The sequence below is a fragment of the Mastigoproctus giganteus genome, chromosome 13 (assembly GCF_048544385.1).
Source record: "Mastigoproctus giganteus isolate SK-2022 chromosome 13, ASM4854438v1, whole genome shotgun sequence".
NCBI classification, from domain to species: domain Eukaryota; kingdom Metazoa; phylum Arthropoda; class Arachnida; order Uropygi; family Thelyphonidae; genus Mastigoproctus; species Mastigoproctus giganteus.
Window position 1 is genome coordinate 99,074,517 of NC_143587.1, and position 23,662 is coordinate 99,098,178.

The 23,662-nt window shown below is 35.6% G+C and overlaps 1 protein-coding gene across 1 annotated transcript in view; it reads left to right on the forward strand.

Moving 5' to 3' along the window:
* The window catches only part of LOC150076295 (fat-like cadherin-related tumor suppressor homolog), a 780,225-nt gene that overhangs the window by 691,690 nt on the left and 64,873 nt on the right, over positions 1-23,662 (forward strand). The window contains exons 29-30 of the mRNA XM_090387312.1: positions 1,412-1,569; positions 8,578-8,942. Of these exons, the coding sequence (XP_090243438.1) occupies positions 1,412-1,569; positions 8,578-8,942 (523 nt within the window). The remainder of the gene's footprint in view (positions 1-1,411; positions 1,570-8,577; positions 8,943-23,662) is intronic.

Here is a 23,662-nt window from a genome sequence, read left to right on the forward strand (position 1 = left end):
AATGTTAATTTTGACAATATACTTCAAGACTGATGTACCTGATCCACCCTGTTCTGTAATCTCTCTCACCACGATACCTAAATTTGAGCCTTGGTGAAAAAATCCCTGGCAGATGAAAATATTGAACAACTACATAAAGAACATGCCCTCAACAATATGAAAAGCTGCCTAATATATACAAATGGCTCAAAGACAGGTTCTGCTATTGGTGCCACGGCTGTCTTTCCTTCTTTTATAGTCTTTGTATCACTACCAGTTGAATGTGGCAGTTATACTGTAGAATTATATGCAATTAAATTAGCCTTAGAGAATGTTAACACTTTCCACAATGCTAGCAGTGTAATATACACAGATTCCATGAGTGCAGTGCCTACATTGGACAATAAATTTTCAGTATTGCATCCCATCATAAAACAAATCCTTTTCTGTTTAAACCATCTACAGAATAAAAATCATTCAGTGAAGTTTTGCCAGATTCCAGAGCATTCTGGTATCACAGGTAAGCATATCAGACAACCAAACAGTACAATACCAGCAGTTTACTGAGTACCATACATGGATTATTTGAAGCATATTAAAAAAGTCTGTGCATTTCAGTGGTCAGAAATATGAAAGTCACAAAGGAACAACAAATTACTCCAAATCAAAAAGGAACCAGCATTGTGGATTTCTAGCTTCAGACAAAACAGACAGAAGGAAGTTGTACTAGCACGACCATATGTATCTTTCCATGGGGGACAACCCACCTCGATGCACACATTGTACATCACCACTTATAGTCAAGCATGTACACTTAGATCACACATACTATTCCCATTTCAGAAAAAAATACTTTCTACTCTGTCATGATTGCAAGAGCCTTTATCACATACCGACATCATTAGAAATAGTGCTAATCTAGCTGAACTGTATACCTTCCTTAAACAAATACACAAATATGAATTCCTCTGCCATACTGGACCAAATTATTATATTTTTGTAAACTGATAATATATCGGAACTGGCATATTTTAGCCTCAGCTGCCCTTGTGCCGTTAAACACCTATACCAATCAATACCTTTGTTATTACCTCTCTAAAAAATATTTTTGTTACATTCTTTAACCCAACAAAACAGGAAAGATAACGTCTTCATACTGTGGATATTTCAGACTTGCTTTAATGATCATGTTCTGATCATCTTCAACATAGAATACAATTGTGTGACTATATGCGTCATATGAAACAGTTCTACTCTTAAATATGCAATTTTTTTTTTTAAGTAGTACTCTCATAGAAGACAGGTCTTCTGCAATGTAAATATAATTTAATATATATTATCTGTATATTATCAGCATCTGTATGTTTTGTTTTCTGTTTAAAAAAATATTTATTGTATATGTACATTCTGCTATATGTGCTTTATCTTTCAGAGAAAACTCCAATTTCCTTTGGTGGAAAAAGTTATGCCTCATATGTTTTATCCAGTCCTATTGATCATCATATGAGTTTAATCATGTATGTGAGAACTAAACAACCAGTGGGCAATCTGATGTATGCTTCTGGTACAAGAGATTATAGCATTCTTGAGGTTAGCTTGCTATAATTATTGAAATTTCTAATTTTTTTTTGAAATATTAAAATGATTCAAATTTCTATTTTCAGTGGAAATTAAAACATAATGGCAGCAATTAATATTAAAAACTATTAAAGGAAAAGAAGTATAAAAATTTGGAAAAAATTCCTATCAATTGATAATTGATATAGATTTTTTAGTCATTATTTATTTCTTTCCATAGGACAGTAGTTGTAAAAGAGTTATCCAAATGCCTGTATTTAAGATACATTAGACTACTTTGTCAATGAATTTATTTGACAGAGATGCAAAGAAGAGTACACTTGGAGTAGAAGAATCAAAACATTTCATTTTTTTCCTTATTTTCTACCACAGCTTTGATTATTACTTGTATGAACTGTGTTGATGGATCCCCAAAAATCTACCATCAATTCTGCTTTGAGTCACTGCTGGATCTCTGTGGTGTTCTCATTGAAAAAATTATACAAAATTGCATATTTTTACCGCAGTCCAGATTTTTCAGTGAATAGCATCACACAGTTTATCCGGTGTGGGTACTACCAGGACTGTGTTAAAAGAGTCATGTGCACCTTGCACAACTCATTTAGGAGTTCCAACCGAAATTGTAAATGTCAGAGAAAATGTTAGGAAATTAAGCATATTTTTCCTCCATGAATTCAAATTCTTTTTGGTCGAAATATTTTTGCTGAATTGAACAGAAAAGGTTTCCCAAAGGGATTTTTTTTTTTTTTTTTTTAATCCCCTTTCATTTTTCTGATAAATTATTCATTTATAAATTTTCAGCTGTACTGGCCTGGACACTAAGCATTGCAAGGTTTGAGAGTTTGCTCTTTCAAAATTACTCTTAAATAATTCTTTATTAATTTCAGTTTTGAAAATTATGACTCTCCTTCTGCATTAGAAATGTAAATATATTCTTAATGCAATAATTATGGTTCTTTGGGGCTAGCTAACAATGCAGTCAAGTCTGTATATGGTTAGCAGGAATCCCAAATTAATAAAATAATTAGAAGCCACTATATTCAAGGTGGTGGGGAACAAACAAAGACTTAGGAGTAATTGTACAGTCTGACATGAAGTACTCTGAGAAGTGCAGACTACCTGCTATGACAGCTCATGGAGTTCTATCAATTGATATTCAAGAATTTTGCCAGCATGAACAAACAGGTTAATTGTCTCATTGCATAAGGCAATGGTTAGGCTACATTTCAAATACTGTTTACAGTATTCAAAGATCTACATCCTACCTAGGAAGGATGTGGATCTGTTGGAAGAGGTGCAGAGAAAAAAAAAAGGAACAAGATTAGTTAGGACATAAAAAGTAGTCTTGCCATGAAAGACCTTAGTTCTGCAACTTGCAGTACCGGGGAAACTAAGCACCTGTGAGGAGACTTTACTGTAAGGCTTTAAATGGATTGAGGAAACTAAATTCTGGCATCATCCTTTATCTCTCTCAGGTTTTATCTAAGAAATTATTTCCAGTAAGGCTATAACTAATTTAAAACTCTATGAATGTATGGTATAGTATAATACATATAATGTAAACTCGATAACGTAATACGTATTATTGAATTTAGGTATATATCAGTTTAGCTTCGTATTCTCAAGTTAAATTGAATTTAAATAGACTAGAACAGCAAAAAGCAGTGGGCTCAAAGTAGTGGGAGTGCTGTGGCTCATGGAGAACTGAAGGGGCAGTTCTCCTACAAATCACAGCCTTATGAAATGTGCTGCTTGTTTGATTTGTTTACCTATCTGGAACCGGACATGATACAGCTAAGGGCATGAACTCAGCTTTCTGATGGGTGATTATGAAAGCTTGAGAAACAGGGTAGATATTGTTGGGATATCAGAGACATGGTGTCACACAGATATAAGCAGTGAAGAATTGGAATTTGAGGAGTACAGAAAGGACAGACAGGGTAGGAAAGGAGGAGGAGCTATGCTATTAGTTAAGAAATATATAAAATCTAAGGAAGTGCATCCAGTCGACATGGGTGGACAGTGCAATGTTGAGTCTGTTTGGTGTGACATAAACACTGGGAAAGAGAAAATGAGAGTAGGAGTATGTCATAGGTCTAATGACGCTGTTGAGTACATACAATGAACAGTTGTGCAGAGAAATTGAATGGGCCAATAAATCAGAATGTCTTGTAATGGGGGATTTTAGCTTTCCAGATATTGACTGGAACTTGTGATTTGGTCACTCGCACGCTAGCAAGACTTTTGTGGATTTATTGGAGGATTGTTTTCTACAGCAATGTGTTCGAGAGGAAATCAAAGGGAGTAATAACCTTGATCTGATTATCAGCAAGTGATGATGCATGCATTAGGAATTTACAGATAAAGGAACCACTAGGTGACAGCGATCACAGTGTACTGATGTGGGATTTACTTAGATGTAACTATGATCTAAGGTAAAGGGAAGGGTTTATGTTTTTGTAAAGGTGACTACAGAGGTCTCAGACAGTTTTTAAATTCTATAGAGTGGGATAAACTGATGATGTTACAAACGGTGAATTCTAAATGGAAAGGCTTCAGGGACTTAATCTTGGAGGCTACTAGGCTTTTCATACCAACTTAGAAATACGGTTCAAGGTTCAGGCCTAAATGGATGTCGGATGAATTAATGAGGCTAGTGGCAGAGAAGAAAAATGCATGCAATGCATATAAATTATCAGGCGACACAAAGCCTACGACATATATAAGCTAGTCTGTAATCAAGTTGCGAAGGCAGATTACGAGAAATCTTTGGCAAAGGACGCAAAGAAAAACAGCAAAGAGTTCTTTGCTTATGTAAACTCTAGAAGGAAGGGGATGAATCAGATTAGGCCACTTAACATAGATGGTTCGACTATTGATGATCCTGCTCAAATTGCTGATAAACTGAATGAGTATTTTTTTGCATCTACGTTCACACATGAGGTGTTATTCAAGGAGGGGAATGTAAGAAATTTATCAAATTCTAACAGGGAGCTTAGTGATTTTGTAATAACTGAGAGCAAAGTGGAGGAGAAATTGTTGAAGTTAAACTTAAAAAAAGACACCTGGGGCAGATGGAATCTATCCAGTTATAATGAATGAGGCAGCAAGGGAAGTAAGCAAACCTTTAGCCATAATTATGAGAACATTTGCACATCTCCAGATCATGGGGACCTCCCCTGACTTTAAGGATGCTCTCATAATTATGGCTAAAGGTTTGCTTAGGGGGGTTCAAAGGGTGACACAAATAATTATATACCTGTTAATTTAACTTCTGTTCTGGGGAAAATAATGGAGTCACTAGTTAAAGAGGTGATACAGGATCACCTAGACAAGACAGCAGCAGTAGTTCAGACAAAGCATGGGTTTGTTAAGGGGAAGTCTTGTCTGACCAATTAGATTGGGTACTACGATGTGGTCACAAAGGAACTGGATGCTAAAAATAATTTTGATATCATATACTTGGATTTCAGGAAAGCTTTTGATACCATTGCACATGGAAGACTGCTGTACAAATTGGAGCGGTATGGCATTAAGGGCAAGTTACTGTGATGGTTGAGTGGAAGATGGCAGAGAGTGGTAATAAATGGACATTGCTCTTTGTGGACTAATGTTATTAGTGGAGTCCCCCAGGGTTCTGTGCTGGGCCTATTGTTGTTTTGTGTATTTATCAATGATATCAATGAAGGTATATCAGGCTTACTGTCCAAGTTTGCAGATGATACGAAGGTTGGCAGAGTAGTTAATGATAGGGGTGGGAGTCCTGGACTGACTGTCCAGTGCTTTACTCTATCACTTTAACTAACAACTGCTCCTTCCTATTTCTATGGGGATGGTGCCTCCATAGCCAGGTGAGCAGGAACAGCAGTGCGTAGCACACGACCGGGGTTCGAGCCCATGACCACCGGAATCGGAAAGGTCAGGGAATGACCACTGCATATCCCCGGAGCAATATCGCCTTAGTTGCTAATGCTCCTAGAAACCCTCGTGCAATATAAACAACAGGCCCTATGGGAAAAATAGGGTTAGGTGCCGACCACCCAAGATTGAACACACATTTGTAACCAAAACATTACCAAACACAATAAATACTTGTAATAAAATACTTATGTATTTCATTACGACTATTACATAATAAAATATTGCTAATGCTTTTGCTTCTATCGTAAGCAAACTTGTTTTTTGTTTGATTTTCTATCCAAACAGATGATAGCCGTTCCATCTCTTCCGATTCTTTGTGTCTTAATCTAATGGATTTTAATTACACTTTGAGTTGTTCCTGCTATGAAAGTTTTTATTTTCTCTGCATTCTTTGTAATTCTCAGCATTGCCTCATTTAGGTCTGTAACACGTGCAATATCACATGGTCTTTCATTTCGCTTAAAGCGTTTCACAATTTCATATTATTTCCTCTATCGACAGAGGCGGACTGGCCATAAGCCTTACCGGGAAACCCCGGTGGCCAGAGGCCAGTGTGATTTTGGCCATAAACCATAGTATGAGGCCACTATAAATTTTCCCGGGTAAGAATTTTTGATCCAGTCCGCCTCTGTTTATCGATATTGCTTTTCTTTTTCTCTCTGAATCTACAGTGTCTTCACCAGGACGCTTCCGTTTCACATCTTTTAATTTTTTCTCATTTTTAGGGAATAAAGCACAATTACAAAACGAGGAGGCAAGCTTGATACACATAAACAAAGCTGTGCGCGTGTAGCAACTGAATAAACAACACCGTAAAGGCAGAGATACACTATGAACACTTCACATTTTACTAAAGCACATTTATATGGGTTACTACCATAAAACAATAAAAACAATTTCCAGTTGCGTTTTATGCTAGGGGAATCTGTTATAAACTGGTAGTAAACTCGATCTAATTGAATTTGCGATAATACCGATAGCTGGAATTGTGTTGGTTTTTATGTTATTATGGTGAAATGTGTTTCCCCTTCACTGATATAAAAAACATAAATACATTTTCAGAATCTTCTCTTCATTCCTATCGTGTTGCGTTCGGTTGGGGTTATTCTGCGTTCGACTGCCATTTCTTGTAAACACAAAGGCGAATCGTGCATAAGCGAATTCAGTTCGTGTTATATAAGATATCGTTCCCCTATTTATAAATCGTGTATGATCGAATTCGTGTTGTGCAATCACGTGTTATTCGAGGACTGACTGTAACAACAACAACTTCTATGGGGATGCCTCTAACTATCCTCATCTTTCAAGCACTGTTCCCCCCCCCCCCCAGTCTCCCCATCTTCTCCCTACTATGCATCCACTCTCCTTTCCTGTTCCCACAGCTTCCTCTTCATATAATAACTGACAATATTTGTGTGGTTTTTTTTATGTTCCTGTTTATCCTGTTTCTCCTTTGCATGTCTTCTTTCTTAGCAAATATAGACATTAAAGTTTTTTATGGGCTGCGGTGTTAGCATTTTTAATCCTTGCCTTTTTTGATGTTCGAGGAATCCTTCAGTAGTTTAATAATCACTGTGTGGTTCAAGTAAGTCTTCCACATCAGCCTCCTTAACATTAAGGAGGCCTGAGTGACAATAACCATGTTCGAAGAATGGTTTCTAAATGTGTTTGTCCCTGAAGTTGAAAAATATTTCTTACAAATGTCAGTGCCTTTTCAGATATTAATTCTCCTTGACAACACCCCAGGTCATCCTAAATATCTAGATGATGTGGACAACAACATCTAGGTGGTATACTTACCCTCCAAATACACCAGCTTTGATTTAACCAACGGATCAGGGAGTTATCCAGGCATTCAAAGCTTATTACATACAGACAACATTTTCTGCAAGGGAAGTTGGATCTGTGGAAGTTTTGGAAGGTGTTTAACATCCTTGATGGAATATGCAACGTTTGAACAGCCTGGAATGATGTGACAACAACTTGTATGACCGGAGTTTGGAAAAAAACTTTTAAAACATTCTGAGCTTAACAACGAAGGCTTTAACAAAGATGAGCTGATGTCTTCTGTTACCAAATAAATTGTAAACTTATCCCAGGAGTTGCAGTTGATCCTGGAGGACAAAAATGTAGACAGACTTTGATTCATTGTGTGGTTTAGACCAATTTTCTTAAATATGTACACTTTGGTTTCGATTCCCTTAGTAGCCCTTATACAGCCTGCACAGCATACAAAATACATAGGCCGACCGGGCTAGCCGGGTGGGTAAAGTACCTGCCTGGCAACCCATAGGTTGCGGGTTCGAATCCTGCCTCGGGCTTGGATCAAAGTACTGCAAAAACCTTGGGAAGTGCATTATGGCCACAGAAGCCGATGCGCCAACAACTACAAAAAAAAAAAATAATAATAAATAAATAAAAAAAATAACAGTTTTTAGAGTACAATAACATGCATTTTTTTCTTCCTTTTATGTTTTCTTAAGTGTCACTCTGGCTACTTCACCACTGTCCCCAGATAAAGTTTTTAATTGTTATGGTATATAACTATTTTTCTTCATTCTTCTGAGGATATTATTTTGGCAAATATTAGTTTTGAGGATATTAGTTTTTATAATTTTGGCATATCGGGGTTATAGTTGCAATATTTCATTAGTCAATCCCGAGTTACATAAAACTCAACTTACATAAAAATTCCTGGAACATATCTCTTGCGTATGTCAGGGACAGACTGTATAAACAAGAACATTTTTTAGTTTCTAACTTCCTGCTGCAATCAACATTATTTCATTTTTAACTCCTAAGCATTAAATAAAGATTACATTTAATAAAGATTATTTATGTATTTATATATTATGTTTATAATAGAAAATCATGCTAATATTATAACTGCAGCATACTACTGTGGAGTTGGTTTCATTGCACATTGCAGGAGAAAAAGTATATTTAAATTAATATCTTGTAATACTTTTTATTCCCATCTAGTAATTATGAGGATAATAACAGGAAATAAGAATTTATTATAGATTTCAATTTTGGTGTCAGAGTCTGCTTGAAATGTGACTATAGATAAATTCTAAATATATAATTATACTTTCATAGCTGAATAATGGAATTGTGCAGTATCGATTTGACTGTGGAAGTGGAGAAGGACTTCTTCGAGTAGAAAAGAAAAAAATTACAGATGGAAACTGGCATGAAGTTAGAGTGGAAAGGCAGGGAAATTCAGCGGAACTAGTTGTGGATGGCCGTTTTCATACTTCAGGAAATACTCCTGGTGCTCATGAAGTACTTAATTTGGATGGAAATGATATATTTTTTGGAGCTGAAGTGCATTCTCATGCTACAACAATGGGATATGAAGATATAAGAATGGGATTTATAGGTTGCATGGATGACATTAGAATTGCTGGAGTTCCTCTTCCTCTACATGCTTCTGCTAGCAATTTAGTTGCATCATTGCGTAGGCAAGTGATTATTAATATTTAGAGATTTTTCCATTTATGTTTTATCACTCTAGTGCCATTTATTGATTTTATCATTTTTCTCTTTCCAATAGTTGCGATATTTTAAATATCACAACTGCTGTTGAAAATTACTTTCTTAGCCAGAAAAATATCATACTAGCCAAGAAAGAATCCTTTTATCTTATTTTACAATTATAAGGATCAATTAGAAATTTATACTTAATTTTTTTTATTTCCAAAGCTATCATTATTCATTTTAATGCAACATTACATTTTCTGCAGTTTCAGTGAAAATTGAGCAGAGAGAGATTACCTTAGCAGCCAATACACAAATTACCTGACAACACACATTCGAAAACATCATAGTGGCTGTGCTGTCAAAGTAAATGCTCTAGAATAGTGTTGGTTATTTCATTCCAGATTACATTTCTGTAAAGAATTTGCAGAGGGAACTGATCTGCTGAAATCATGCTAAGTAGATAACTTCCTACGAAGCTGGCTTGTCAAATTCCCATTAAAGAACGGAACTGCAGAACAAAAGTGGGAACCACCTTGAAAAGTTAGCTCTAGATTAGATTTCAAAGTTGAAATTATGGGGGCTGTGTAACAGTGATGCACTTTTACATCCAAGTAAGCATCATTAACCATTTCACTTAGCAGTACTTTTAAACTAGTCCCATCTGCAATTTAAAAAAAAATAATACTTGTATGGTTTTTTGGAATGTAGATTCAAATTTGCTCCTGGTACATTAATCCAAAGAAGACATTGTTGTAAACAAGTAGATAATTATAAAGCACAGATTACTTTTCTTTTTTTTTCTTTTTTTTCACATCACAATTCACGTTTGTGGGACTAGGTCCAAATTAATGTATTTAACTTTATCACAAGGATATATATCTTTGTACATTTTTCATGTGTGATGTAGTAGGTGCATCTTCCATTATCTGCTGCTGCCTTTAATCTGTGTTTTAAAGTAATTGCAGGTTGTTTATAACAGATTGCAGTACAAAAGGGTGCCTCCATAGCCAAGTGGGCAGGAGCGGCAGTGTGTAGCACACGCTTCTTGATTAGACCGGGGTTCGAGTCCGTGACCACCGAATACGGAGGATGCGGAAAGGTCAGGAAATGACCACCGCATATCCCCGGAGCAATATGTCTTTAGTTGCTAATGCTCCTAAAAACCAAATAACAACAACAGCAGTACAAAAAATAGCTCAGAAAATTCAGAGGAGAAAACCATGTTAGCTTCACTTATCTGATTTGGGCTTACAAAAGCTAAAATCGAATAAATTCTCTGAAATTTAGATCCAAAAATTCATAAAATCAAACAAGTGATATGTAAATAAATGTAATAAAATATTACTAACTCACAAGAAGAGTAAAAAAATAATAATAAATAAAATCAAATATTTAAAAACATTTATATATATTTATACACTGATTGGGCACTTTATTAGGTACAACTACCTAATAGTGAGTAAGTCTCACCCTTAACTCTGAGAACAAACCTGTATTTGTCATGGCACAGACTCAGCAAGATATTAAAAGAGTGCTCACCAGGATGCTGGTCCATGTTTATTTAATTTCTTTCTGCAGTTGTTGCAAATTAAATGGTTGCTCCAAATCCATTCCACTTCATCCCAGGTGTTCAAGTGATATCTCCTGACTTTTCTGTTTCTCTCCCACCCAAATGCAGTATACACTCAGCCAAATGTATGCAATCTAGTTTAGCCTTAGAAATGATTCCATACAGATTCCAGAAGTGCAGCCATGCAATACAAAAAAAAAAAATTCCCTTTCCTTCCCCTCATCCAATTATGAATAAAATAAGACAACATTTGATAGATTCTTGAGAAAATGGTCAATAATGGACTAACCTGGTACCTAGAAAATAATAATCTTCTCAATCCAGCACAATGTGGTTTTCAGAAAAATCGCTCTAAATTAGATGTACTTGTACAAGTGGAAAACCAGGTAAGAAATGACTTTCTCAGAAAACAACATCAAGTCATGGTTAATTTTTATATTGAGAAAGCATACGACACCACATGGCGCTATAGTATTCTTAGAAGGTTACATCAACTTGGCCTTAGAGGACACCTAAGGCCAGGAATAGAACGATTTTATTAAGAATAGAAATTTCCAAGTTCGAATTAATAATATACTTTACAAAACATTTGTCCAGGAAGGAGTCTCTCAGGGATCCATACTAAGTGCCACACTTTTTTCAGTCCACTTCAGCACAATAACAGAACAAATACCAAACAACATCTTCACAACTGTTTATGCTGATGATTTCAACATTTCTGATCAAGCACAACATATGAGAACAATAGAACGGCAATTACAAATAGCCATAAACAAAGTCATAAAATGAACAGAAACAAATAGATATAGAATTTCTGTGCAAAAGACTATGTATTCACTTTTGCAGGAAAGGTAATCTCCATCCTGATCTAGAAATCAGGCTGAAAGCACCAATCGAAAATAGTGTGTTTCTTGGGCCGATGTGGTGTCTGAAAACTATTTTCCAATCGAAAATAGTGTCTGTTTCTTGGGCCTTGTCTTTGACACGAAACTAACGTTTTTGGAGCATATTAGACATATAAGAGTTCATTGCCTGAAGAAAATGAACATTTTAAAGGTCCTCTCCACTATATCATGGGGAGCAGATAGAACAGTGCTACTACAATTATATCGATTATTCATCCGTTAGACTATGGTGCCCCAGTCTATGACTCAGCAAGACCTAGCACCCTGAGATGGCTCAATTCAGTACATCATTGCATGCTCCGGATAGCCCTTGGGGCTTTCCGTACTTCCCCTGTGCAGAGCCTGTATGCTGAGGCCCAAGAACCTCCTTTGCAAATCAGAAGACATAATCAATTACTTTTTTAATCAACTAAAATAAAATCTCTACCAGGACACCCCGCTACAGAAATTTCTTTTTTAAATCAAAATGGGAACAACATTATCAACAACAACAAAGAATAATGAAACCTGTGAGCATGAGATTAAAAATCCTTCTCCTCAGTAGAGATCTTAACTTGGATAATATCACTCCACTGAAGAAGCAGTCTGCACCATCATGGATAATCAAACTGCCTAGATGCAACTTTTCATTCCACTTTTGGAACAAGCAAACACTTCCTTATATAAATTATCAACATCTGCATGCTATTGGTCTATTTTGATAAATTTGGAAAAGCTGCTTACAAGTCACAATTTTCAGATCACTGCTTTCTATATACAGATGGCTCAAAAACTGAATCTCATGTGGGAGCGGCAGTTTACTTTTCAGACACCACATCGGCCCAAAAACTCCCAAAAGACTGCAGCATTTATACTGCAAAACTGCAAACCATAACCAAATCTAACATACAAGTTCCAGAAACAGCATTATTTTCACTGATTCCCTTAGCTCCATGGTGGCAATACAAAATATCAATTCCAAAAAAAAAAAATATCCACTACAACAGCAAATTCAATACCAAGTATCAAAACTTCTAGAACAAGGTCATAATATTAGATTTTGCTGGATCCCAAGTCATGTCAGAATATATGTTAATGAACAATCAGACAGAGCTGCTGAAGAAGCCAACAGCATCATTTCTGCATCAGAATATATCCCTTTCCCCGACTACAAACAAGTTATTCATCACAGTGGGATACATCACTAGCAACAGCAATGGCAAGTCTTAACCAATAACAAACTGTATCAAATTAAAAATCTACTCCAACCATGGAAATCCAGCATACAACAAAACAGACATGACGAAGTGATACTTGCAAGGTTAAGAATAGGACACACTCATTTCAGCCACTGTTATCTCTTGCGAGGAGAGGATCTCCCTCTATGGCCCACTTGCTGCACACAACAAACAGTGGAATGTGTACTAATTACTTGTCCAGTATTTGCAGCTGAGTGCCAAAATTGCTTTAAAGATTTAATAACCAAGCATCACTACCTCACTCTCAAAACTATATTGGAAGATAGGAAAAATATAACAGATGTTTTACAGTTCCTCAAGGAAATAAACTTTTATAACCAAATGTTAAATCAAATGTTATCCCTGTATTAAGCTATACACACTCCTTGATCCTTGGAAATTATTTCTAGCAAAATACAAGCATGAACAGAACTGCTGTATAAAAGCTTTAAGGCACATTTTAGCTACAGTAGCTCTTGCACCAAGAACTCATAAATCAAACAAGCAATCAACCAAAATGGGATAATTTGTATAAAAATAAACCTTTGCAAAATAAATCATGTGGCATTAGGTTACATAGCTTAAACACATCTTGGAGACTAAATATGGATACCATAATTCCAGATGGTAGCATGGCTATATGACCATGGCAAATACCCTTGGCACATGTTGATAAACATTTCCAACAATGGAGAAAGAATGCACTTCCAAATTTGAGTATTAAGTAAATCCATGCGGCTCACTGTTTTCAATTATCTAATTTCACCCAAATTTACGCCATCAGCTCCAAGACAGACAGCAAAGTTGGTGCAGCTATAGTTCTACCAAATATTACAATATCTTCGCTCCCTTTGGAGTGCAGCGCTTACACTGTAGAACTATATGCTATTCTGATGGCTTTATAAAATGTAAAACGGTCTTCATACCTTCAAACCATTATCTATTACCGATTCCTTAAGCACCATATCTGCTCTTCAGTGTAAACTTCCTTCCAGTCATCCCTTTTTACAATGAATTCAAATAAATTTAGCAAAGCTTCTTGCAAACAGGCAAAATATAATCTTATGTTGGATACCTGGGCATGACAGGCTGGAATCACAGGAAATGAACAAGCAGATTTTTCTGCTAAGCATGCAAGTCACATAACATCAGACACCATTACACCGATTACAAACAAACATATAATGTATCAGTAGAAAAAAAAAATGACTATCCATTTGGCAGGAGAACAAAAGCAATAAACTGTTTCAGATTAAAAACGATCACAAGTAGTGGCCATCAAGCCTAAGAGGGAATAGGAAGGAAGAAGTTGTACTTGCTACACTGCAAATTGAGCATACCCACCTCCCATGTGAGTAGGTGACTCATAGTTACCTACTCACATGGGATAATCCTCCACTATGCAGAATCTGCCAAGCTCAATTCACAGTAAAACACCTTATCATTGAATACCCATTGTACTTGAAAAAATGACAAATACCTTCCTCATCTCATCTGTGTTCCTCTAATTAATTTACTTTACAGCAGATCCTCAGAGACTGATGAGATTTTAATGATATTTTTCCTGAAAACGATAAACAAATACCATTTGGTTAAAAAGGGGTTTAGGCTGAAAGCCTCAGACTACAAGAAACTTACAAGACAAACAATTTAATGCAAAGCATCATTTTAGTTCATAGTAAATCACCAAAGTAGGTGAAATAGCATCGTTTTTGTTACATCTCATATTGAGAACGCCTTCATATGAGTTGCCCTAATATTGCACTACCTTGAATAAGCAATACTTTGTCAGTAGAGAAGACTAATGTTACTTATTCTCGACGGATACCATCACGTAACCGAGTGGTCAGGAGCGAGAGTGCAATGGCACGCGCTCTTTGAGTGGACCAGGGTTCAAGCCTGTGATAAATAAATTAATATTCGTACTGATAATTTATTGTAAACTCCACTGGTCATGCCAGAGTATAAACAAGAACACTTGTCTGGCATCTCTCATATTGTGGAGTTATGTTTGTTTGTTTGTTTGTTTGTTATTTGGTTTTTAGGAGCATTAGCAACTAAGGCCATATTGCTCCGGGGATATGCGGTGGTCATTCCCTAAACTTTCCGCATCCTCCGTATTTGGCTGTCACGGGCTCGAACCCCGGTCTAATCAAGAAGCGTGTGCTACGCACTGCTACTCCTCCCACCTGGCTATGGAGGCGCCTGCTTTTCCAGTCTTCCACTGCCTAGTGAGTTGTGCATTCTGAAATGCTTCTTTGGTTGCTACTAGGTAACCAAAGATACTTGTTTGTTATATGACTGACTGCAGCCTTTCTGTTACCCAGCACCAACCAGCCTTGTTGGACCAATCTCAATACACTCAAGACAGTCATGTAAAAACTCCAACAGGCTTGCAGACTCCAAGGTACAAACACGTGATGCTATTACCAAAGGAGCACTCTATTTCATGAAACTATTAAATTAGCCATTAAAGCTATTAAAACATGCCTATTAAAGTGCCCCTTGGTGTACTAAGTTTTAATTTTTTTTTAAACTTATTTAAAGAAAAACTTAAGTTTTAAACTTACTTTTTTTAAATTACTTAAAGAAACTCACTCCACTGTTTGCCATTATTTGAAACAGTTCCCATAACCTATGTATGTTTAGAAAACTCACTTGATGAGTTTTACATGGTATGCAGGAGAATATAACATAACAAAGAATGATATACAGGAGAATATTACACAACAAAGAATTTAAAACTTGTATTGGCAAGGAACCTACTAAGGAAACTTGCAAGTGAGTTACTGCAAGTCCTGAAACAAAGACAATAATTAATTACTAGTGTTCTCTAATTTAAGAATTAGGGATAACCTTGTGATGGCCTCTAGGTGGAGAAAACAGGAGATTTGGAGAGGTTTTGCCTTCTTTTCTTTGCTATCCTAGCTGACCTCTGAACTCCTGAGAGGGGCAGCACTGTGGTGGTTTCCTCACTAGTTACCTATAGGTTGAATATGGTAGACACTGAAGGCAAGAATAGTCAGCAGTGGGTGGGGGGGAGAATTAGCATTGGGATGAGGAAGAGATATAGCTAGTAGGGAGAAGATGCAAGTCTCCCCTGTTAATACTTGTGGGATTGGAGAAGAACTTGTATTATGGTGCTTCGAAGGCCACATTTTCTTGCTGCTGTATTGCCATGTTTTATGTGGTTAGCATGTTTTTCTTTTAGGTGTGCTTTTAGTTTCATCTAAAATTGTAATATGCAATCCCTACTGCAGTAGAGGAAGACCTTGCTTTCAGGTATTGTTAGATATTGCCTGCACTTCTTGAAATTTTATTTCTGTGTTGTATCTTCTTAGTAATAAGCATAAATACTCCCTCCTACCATCCCATCCCAGGACATTGAATGGTCTGGAGAAATTGTTGTAGCTCCTTCTCAACACATTGTGGAGATTTTGAGTACCCTCAAGGTGAAGCCCCTGACAATACTTTCTTTTACTGAGACCGAATAGTTGGAACAGAAATTTAGGGATGTGAACATCCCTAAATTTCTATCATTTCTATAGATTTACAGAAATGGAAGTGGAAATAGTATCTGTATTCATGATAACTATATCTGGAAAAAGGATGTAGTTATCCATTTATATTTTAAAGTGGGACTCAAAACTCGCAGTCATTTTTGTCATGGCCCAGATTATGAATACATCATTGACAAACCTTAACTGATTCTAGCATATACGTGAAGATATTGTGTCTAAAGTCAGCATGAAAACCTCTGCAAGATGGGATAACAGTGGGTTGTCCATCTTTATTGACTTCTTTGGAGCTAGAACTATCTCTGAAATTGAAAATAAGACTGGGCTGATAGATCTGTGAGATTAATGATGTCGGTAATAGAAGTTGACTTTAGAGAAATAGTATGTTTCTGTTTTGATACCATATGCCAAGGGAGCTGCATTGAGGAGAATTTTGGTAAACATTTACTCTGTATGGAAGCTGGCTAGTATGTCTCCTTGTAAGGAAAAGTATTGTAGGCATTAGCATTAATAGAGGCTTATGATGCAAGAAACCAAGCTTACACAGCACCAGCCAAAAAAAAAAAAAAAAAAAAAACCTTTCTATTTCACCCATTCATTCGCTCCAAATGTTTGTCCAGTTATTCTTCCACAACAACAGATCGAAGTTTGTTCCAGCAAACAACCACTCACTGGCTAAATGCAAATTTCTGCACAACTGTTCTGCAACTGTCTTTCTTCAATTTGAATTTATGCCCCTCAGGTGTGTGTGATCTGAGCAAGAAGAAGAATCCCAATTTGAGTAAGCATTGAGCTTGCTCAAACCATTCAAGGCTTTATATACCTCCATCAGATCACCTTGCAGCTGCCTAGTCTCCGGATACTGCAATTTGCAGAACCATTATGCCATTGAAGCTAGTCATTGAAGTTCTTGACAGTGAAAGTAAATGAAGTAATTCAAAAGTGTTGAAACCATGAATGAAAAATTCCAAATTAGCTCTAGATTTCAGCTTCTTAGCACTTCTACCCTCCCTGCCCATGGCTTTCCATTTTTTAGACTGCTGCCAAACCACTTTGAACCTCGCATTTTATCATCATTGTGGTAAAATGGTGTAAATCCATTTGGATGTAGCTGATTGGTAAATGCAGAAGTAGTGCATGCATTTCATTTGACTGTAGTTTAAATCTATGTGATCACAAAATACTAAAGTGAATGATAATATTCTTTTCACTAGCTGTAATCTCTCCTGACCTGTGTTCATGCTGCAATATAAATAGAACTTTTAAGTACAGGTGAGGAAGTTCCTGTACCCTAATTACAATAGTTATTGCAGTACAAAAAGGTATTATTTCTAATAGTAATCTAAACCAAAGTTTAAAATTTACTTTTTATGAGAGCCTAAAGCCTAAGCTTCAAAAACAAAACAAAAAAATTACTCAACTAGGGCTCACAATACCGGTCAAAATCTTAATACCGGTATTTCGGTATTTTTAATTTATGATACCGGTATTCCAAAAAAAATATTTTTTGCAATAAATTCTGATGACAGTAAGGTGCAATCAAGTAAGAAAAAAAACAAGTAATTACTTGAATTCACGTTTTAAATCGAACTTTTATTACAATAATAAATATTCTAGCAAAAATTATTAAACATACAGTTATTCTAAAAACAAAAAAAAAAAGCATCCACACTACCTGTCCAAATAAAGTGAGTTCTTAAGAAACTCAATAGTGTTTGTTATCCTTTCAGCTGGATGTAATTTTGATACATATTTAATTAGTGGCAGAAAACGTCCTTTTGGATTCTGATTGATGATGCTGGTTGGTGCTTTGTACTGAGATAGTTGTAGACGAGTTGCAGTTTAACCCCCCCCCCCACCTTATTCCCTCATCTTCAAAAAATCTTATTTCCTTTTTGACTTTTTATGGCACTGTATCCGTATTAACGAAAGAAAGGGACTGACAGTTAAACAAAATCTAAGTTGTGGGGGGGTTATTTATTTATTTTTTAATTTTTATTTCCCTGTACCTTAGTATTGCAGTCAGTGGTCATTGTTATGATTTTCGTACAGCAACTCCCCTCAAGCACTAAGCCCCACAAGCTACCTGACTGCATTAAAAAATGAAAATTTCTACGAGCTGAGGGATATTCCCCCCACGCCCGAGTATATATATTATATGTGAGCTGTCGGTTTCTCAAAAGCAATGACACAAATATAAAACAAAAGTTATTTATCATACAAATTACTTACAATACATAACTAGTGTTCATTTACATCTAATCTATTCATTTTATTAATTAACAATCTCAACTGTCTCTATAGCTTAAAACACTAAACTAATTCAATCTTAATCACTTCCTCATATTTCTCTTAATCACCAATATCAATTCTCTTCACAACAGCAATCCATAAGTTACTAACTTAATGCTAACAATTCCATATAATCTCTCTCTCTTAATTTAGCAATATCAATTTTCTTTACAACTTCAACGAATAAACTAACTCATTACTAAACATTTCCTTGTTTCCTCAACTTCAACCTTACTCTAAAATAATCTCCCACTTTATCTAAGTACCATTTCCATAACAATACAGGTCAGAGGACTTACCTTCCTTCTCTTTCATGGTGGGATTCCTTTGTGCAGGTTCCTTCCACGGAGTGCAGTGATCTCTCTCTCTCCTTAGTTGAACTCTGCATCTCTGCTGTATAGCTCTTCCAGTACTGTCTTATTTCGAGAACAGTTCTCTGTTAATACTGAAGGAAATTACAACAGCAATAATGAAGCAGGGCACTATCTGACTGGCTTGTTATTCAACTTCCAGATTAACTTCTAGCACAGGAACATGCTCGGTGGAACCCTTCGCTATATAGTTGGACGCTCCCAGAACTGGACCCGAACTGAACCAAGAACTACTACTGTAAGTCTGCAACCCCTCCGAACAACAACCACAAACTCCTCTTTTGGTGCAAGCACCTTATTTATTTCCTTCCCATTTATTTATTGAATTGATTGCAAGTTACAATCGCCCCCTTGTACTACTTTTTTTATATGCAAGCTTATGTGCAAACCCCTCTGGGATTTGCACCCATTTACGTATCTCCCCTTATCTAATTTAAACCTGACCCAATCATGGTGTTATTCTTTAAACTCACTCTTCTTCCTTTGGTGGGAAAAACAGAATATTTTTCCCACACAACAAAATGCTTTCACTTTTACCTCAAGATCACCTGTTCACAATACCTTTGAACTGCTTCATACCGACACCCTTCTCCAAAATGTACTAAGTGTCGCATCCTCATGTAGCGGTGTATTAGAGGGATTAAACTATTGTTCAGAAGCTTTTAATTTTAACCCTTCTGCACCTGCCGTACCATTGTTCACCATATTCCTTAATTGCCTTACCAGGCCTACTCCCACTAATGGAAATATTTCCATAATGATGTTTTCATTATTCCTTAAGTGCTTTACTTCCACACACACTATACTCACTATTAATATATTTATAACATTTTATGTCTTACAGTTTCATGGCATTTTCAGGCTTCCGTTGTATTGGTATTGTGTATAACAATCCCTCATTTGCAAATTCAGTAGTATTAATGATTTCTTGTTGTCAATTTTATAACCTTTATGTGAATAAATCATGGATAATCATTGTTTAAATTAGTACTGAAAAACCGCTATTTTTGTATCAAGACCGGGATCCCCAGTATCTCAGTATTGTAAGCCCTAGACTCAGCTACTTTTATCTTAAAATAAGGACTACATAAGAGTCCTGTTAATATAGTATAAAATATTGATATATTCAATATATCAATATTTTCTAGAGATATATTCTCTTTCTTTTTGCCTTCTGTGTAATTTGTTGATTTGTTTATGTACTTTTGATTGAAGTGAATTACACATTCTGAGAAATATTTTATTTCAAATTTTTGTTTTTTAGTGAGAAGATTATTTTTATACCCATATTAATGTTTTAAGCTAATAACATTGATAATATTTTAATTCTGGTTAGAAATATCATTAATTATAATTAAATTAACAAATATCCCATTAATCTTCTGAGCTCCACTTGGTAGTGTTATTGTTAAATCCTTCTTAATGATGGAGTTTCTTACCGTGAAGTCAGCAATCATGAAAATTCTTCATTGAAAAATATAAAAATATTTTTTGCTCTTTGTAACTTTCTAAAAGGTGATCTTACACTCAAAAATTACTAATTGTCAGCTTAACGGCAGTTGTGAATTTCTGATGGATGTTGATTACATTTATCACAAAGTTGTAAACACAAGGTAAATGCACCCTTTTGATTTGTGGTTCCTGTTGGTTTTTATTAGCTGTAATATTTTTGTTGTCATTAGTATATATAAAATTGTTATAGTTAGTAAACAAAAGAGCAACAAGGCTCAGTATGTCCTATGTTATTAATCAATTTTCTAAATAATGAGAAGAATTACCTCAGTATATGCATGTAACATGTTTCTTCACTAGCACTCTCCATGAATTTAAACTAATATTAAAATAACAAAATGAATTCTACTCTCAGAGGCAAACCATTAGCAATCCAGTGTGCCCAGTATCCATTGTCTGAGAGCTGTAAACCCATCACCAAAATACATCACAACTCCAACGAACGACAACAAGTGGGAGAAGACATTGTGTCTATTAATTAAAATGAATATAAATAACTTCCAAAAATTCTAAAACCTTATTTACTTTCCTAAGGAAAGTGTGAAAGTAACCTTATTAAAGTAATAAAAAATATTTAAAAGTATTAAAGTATTTGAAAGTATTAAAGAAATCCTATTTACTTTCCTAAGGAAAGTAAATAAGGTTTTAGGATTTTTGGAAGTTATTTATGTTCATTTTAATTTATATACACAATGTCATCTATTGTTCATTGCAGTTCTGATGTATATTTTTGTGACTGGTTTAGAGCTCTCCGACCACAGATACTGGGTATATTGGATCACTAATGGTTTGCCTCAGAGGGTAGAATTCATTTCATTATTTTAATATTCATTTAAATTCAAGAAGAGTGTTGGTGAAGAAATGTCCTACATGCACATATTGAGGTAATTCCTCTCATTATTTGAAAATAAAATTGTTATGCAATAGAATTCTGGTTATCTGAAATTTTATTTATTTATTTATTTATTTATTATTATTTTTTTTTTCTTGCTTTTATTTTTCCATAATTTCACTGTAAGAAACAAAACTATCACATAAGAATGAATATAAAAATCAAGAGTACATTTATTTGTATAACTTACGTATAATATGAATCATGCTATGATTCACAAAAACTTTGAACTGTAAACTTTAAAAAAAGTACAAATTTACCATTAAATAAATAACCATGAATAAAAATTAACTGTAGTAGTAAATTTCAGTCTGTAGGCACTTTAAAAAAAAAAAAAAAAAACAATTTTATACGTCACATTGGTGTGGTGATTGTTTTTTCTAGAACTGCCATGGATAACAGTGAACAACAAATTTTGGGTCATATCTTGTTACAAACACGAAAGTAAGTTTACTTTATAGATATTGGGGTGCTAAACATGAAAATAGTGCTTAAAATGGCAGATTGGCTCTTTTTTTCGAAAAAAAGTAGTTTTTTATATTTATACAAGGTATACCATCCAACAATAATCAGCTAACATGGTGGAATTCCATTTGCTTTTGTATTTTTGTTCCATTGCTGCGATGTCTTGATGGAAGCGCTCACCATGTTCATTTCTGACAGCACCACAATTTGGCAAGAAGCAATCCAGGTATGAGCACAAGAAATGCACTTCAATGGCATGTTGCACCCCAGTTTTTCGTGAGAAGTAATGAGAGCTTCCACAAGCTGCCTGTAGTTGCCGGCTTTAAATAAGATTTCCTCAAAAACCAGTTGAAACATTTGGAAAGGCTTTCCACGCTGATTTCTCGCTATCACTAAGGGCACATTTGAACTGTTTGTCTTTGAAAAGTTGCCTTACTCGTGGCTCGCCTTAATCTTCTCTGTACTAAGCCTTGAGAATTTCTCTTGCAAGTATGTGAATGCAGGACTGTTCATTTTCAAAGCCTTCACAAAATTTTTCATGAGCCCCAGTTATGTGGAGTGGGGAAAGCAAAACTTTATTTGGATTTACTAGAGGTTCAAATGCTACATCTCAGATGTTAATGATTTTCATTGAGGTCAGCTCCTCTCCTTGTAGTGCATATCGCTGGAATAACTATCCCACTCACAGAGAAAGCAACAATACTTAGTGTAACACTTTTCTAGTCCTAATAAAATGACGATTACCTTTAAATCGCCACATATCTGATAGTGTACACCTAAGAGGACATTCTCCATGTCTGTATGTATTTCTTTTTTGTGGACGGCATATGCAAGCGGTATTAAAGGTATTATTCAAGAGGTATTATTATGCAATGTAAATTGCATAATAACACAGCCTTAAGGCTAACTTTAGAAACTTCTTAAATAGTTGCCATTCTTCAGGAGCATCTCTCATGTTCATTGCTGCCATTAGACCACCAACAGCTTTACAAACAGCAAGTTCACCTGTTTATAGAAATTATCATAGTCTTTATTTTGAGTATGAAATGTTGTCTTTCATAGAATGATCTAAAAGATTCTACTGTTGTAGCCTCAAGGCCAAAAGCTCTGCCATATTCTTCAGCAGTTCAAGATCCCTGATAAGGTCATTAAGATCGCTTTCTCTAATCTTATGTGGTCCAGAAGGATAAAAGTTTGGACAAAATGGTAAATCCATGACATAGTTGGCTACTGTACTTCTTTGTATATATCAAATTCATGTTCATTAGTGTCTTCATCTTCAGAGTGTACAGAAACTGGTTGAGTTGTTCAGGAATAGGTAGTACTTTACCGTAAGGCATGGGGTGAATTGCAGATGGTATATTTGGATACGTCACTGTCCACTTTCTCTTCATTGTTATCCCTTTTCTGATAGGAGTCATCATACAGAAGTAACAGTCTGTGACATGATTTGTTGGCTCCCGTATCATGGGCACTGTGAAAGGCATAAAACACCCTTTTCGATTCACCCACGTGTTGAGTTTTGATGAACAAATAGTGCTGCATATGTGTGGAGCCCAGTTCTTATCTTGGTCATCTACTTTACACCCAAAGTTCAAGAAGTAGGCCTTTTTGATGTGAAAACATCTTTGGCAGCACCTACTAAATTTTAAACTGAAGTAAAACCAATTTGGCATGATTTTGCGACAAACTGGAAATGACTTGTAGCAAATTCACGACAGAATGGTGAATTCCAAGGGGACGAAAGAGGTGTCAATGACAGAAATGACATCATTTGACACCATTTCCAGTTTTTTATCGACAAATCGGAAATGACAATTTTGCAACACTATTTTGTCAATTTTAAGTACCCTTTGTGCGACAAGGCAGAATGGGGCTGCAAATTCACACATCTTCATTTATCTGCAGTTATTATCTTGCATCACGTGAATGTATATTTGTCAGTTTGAATCTTGATGC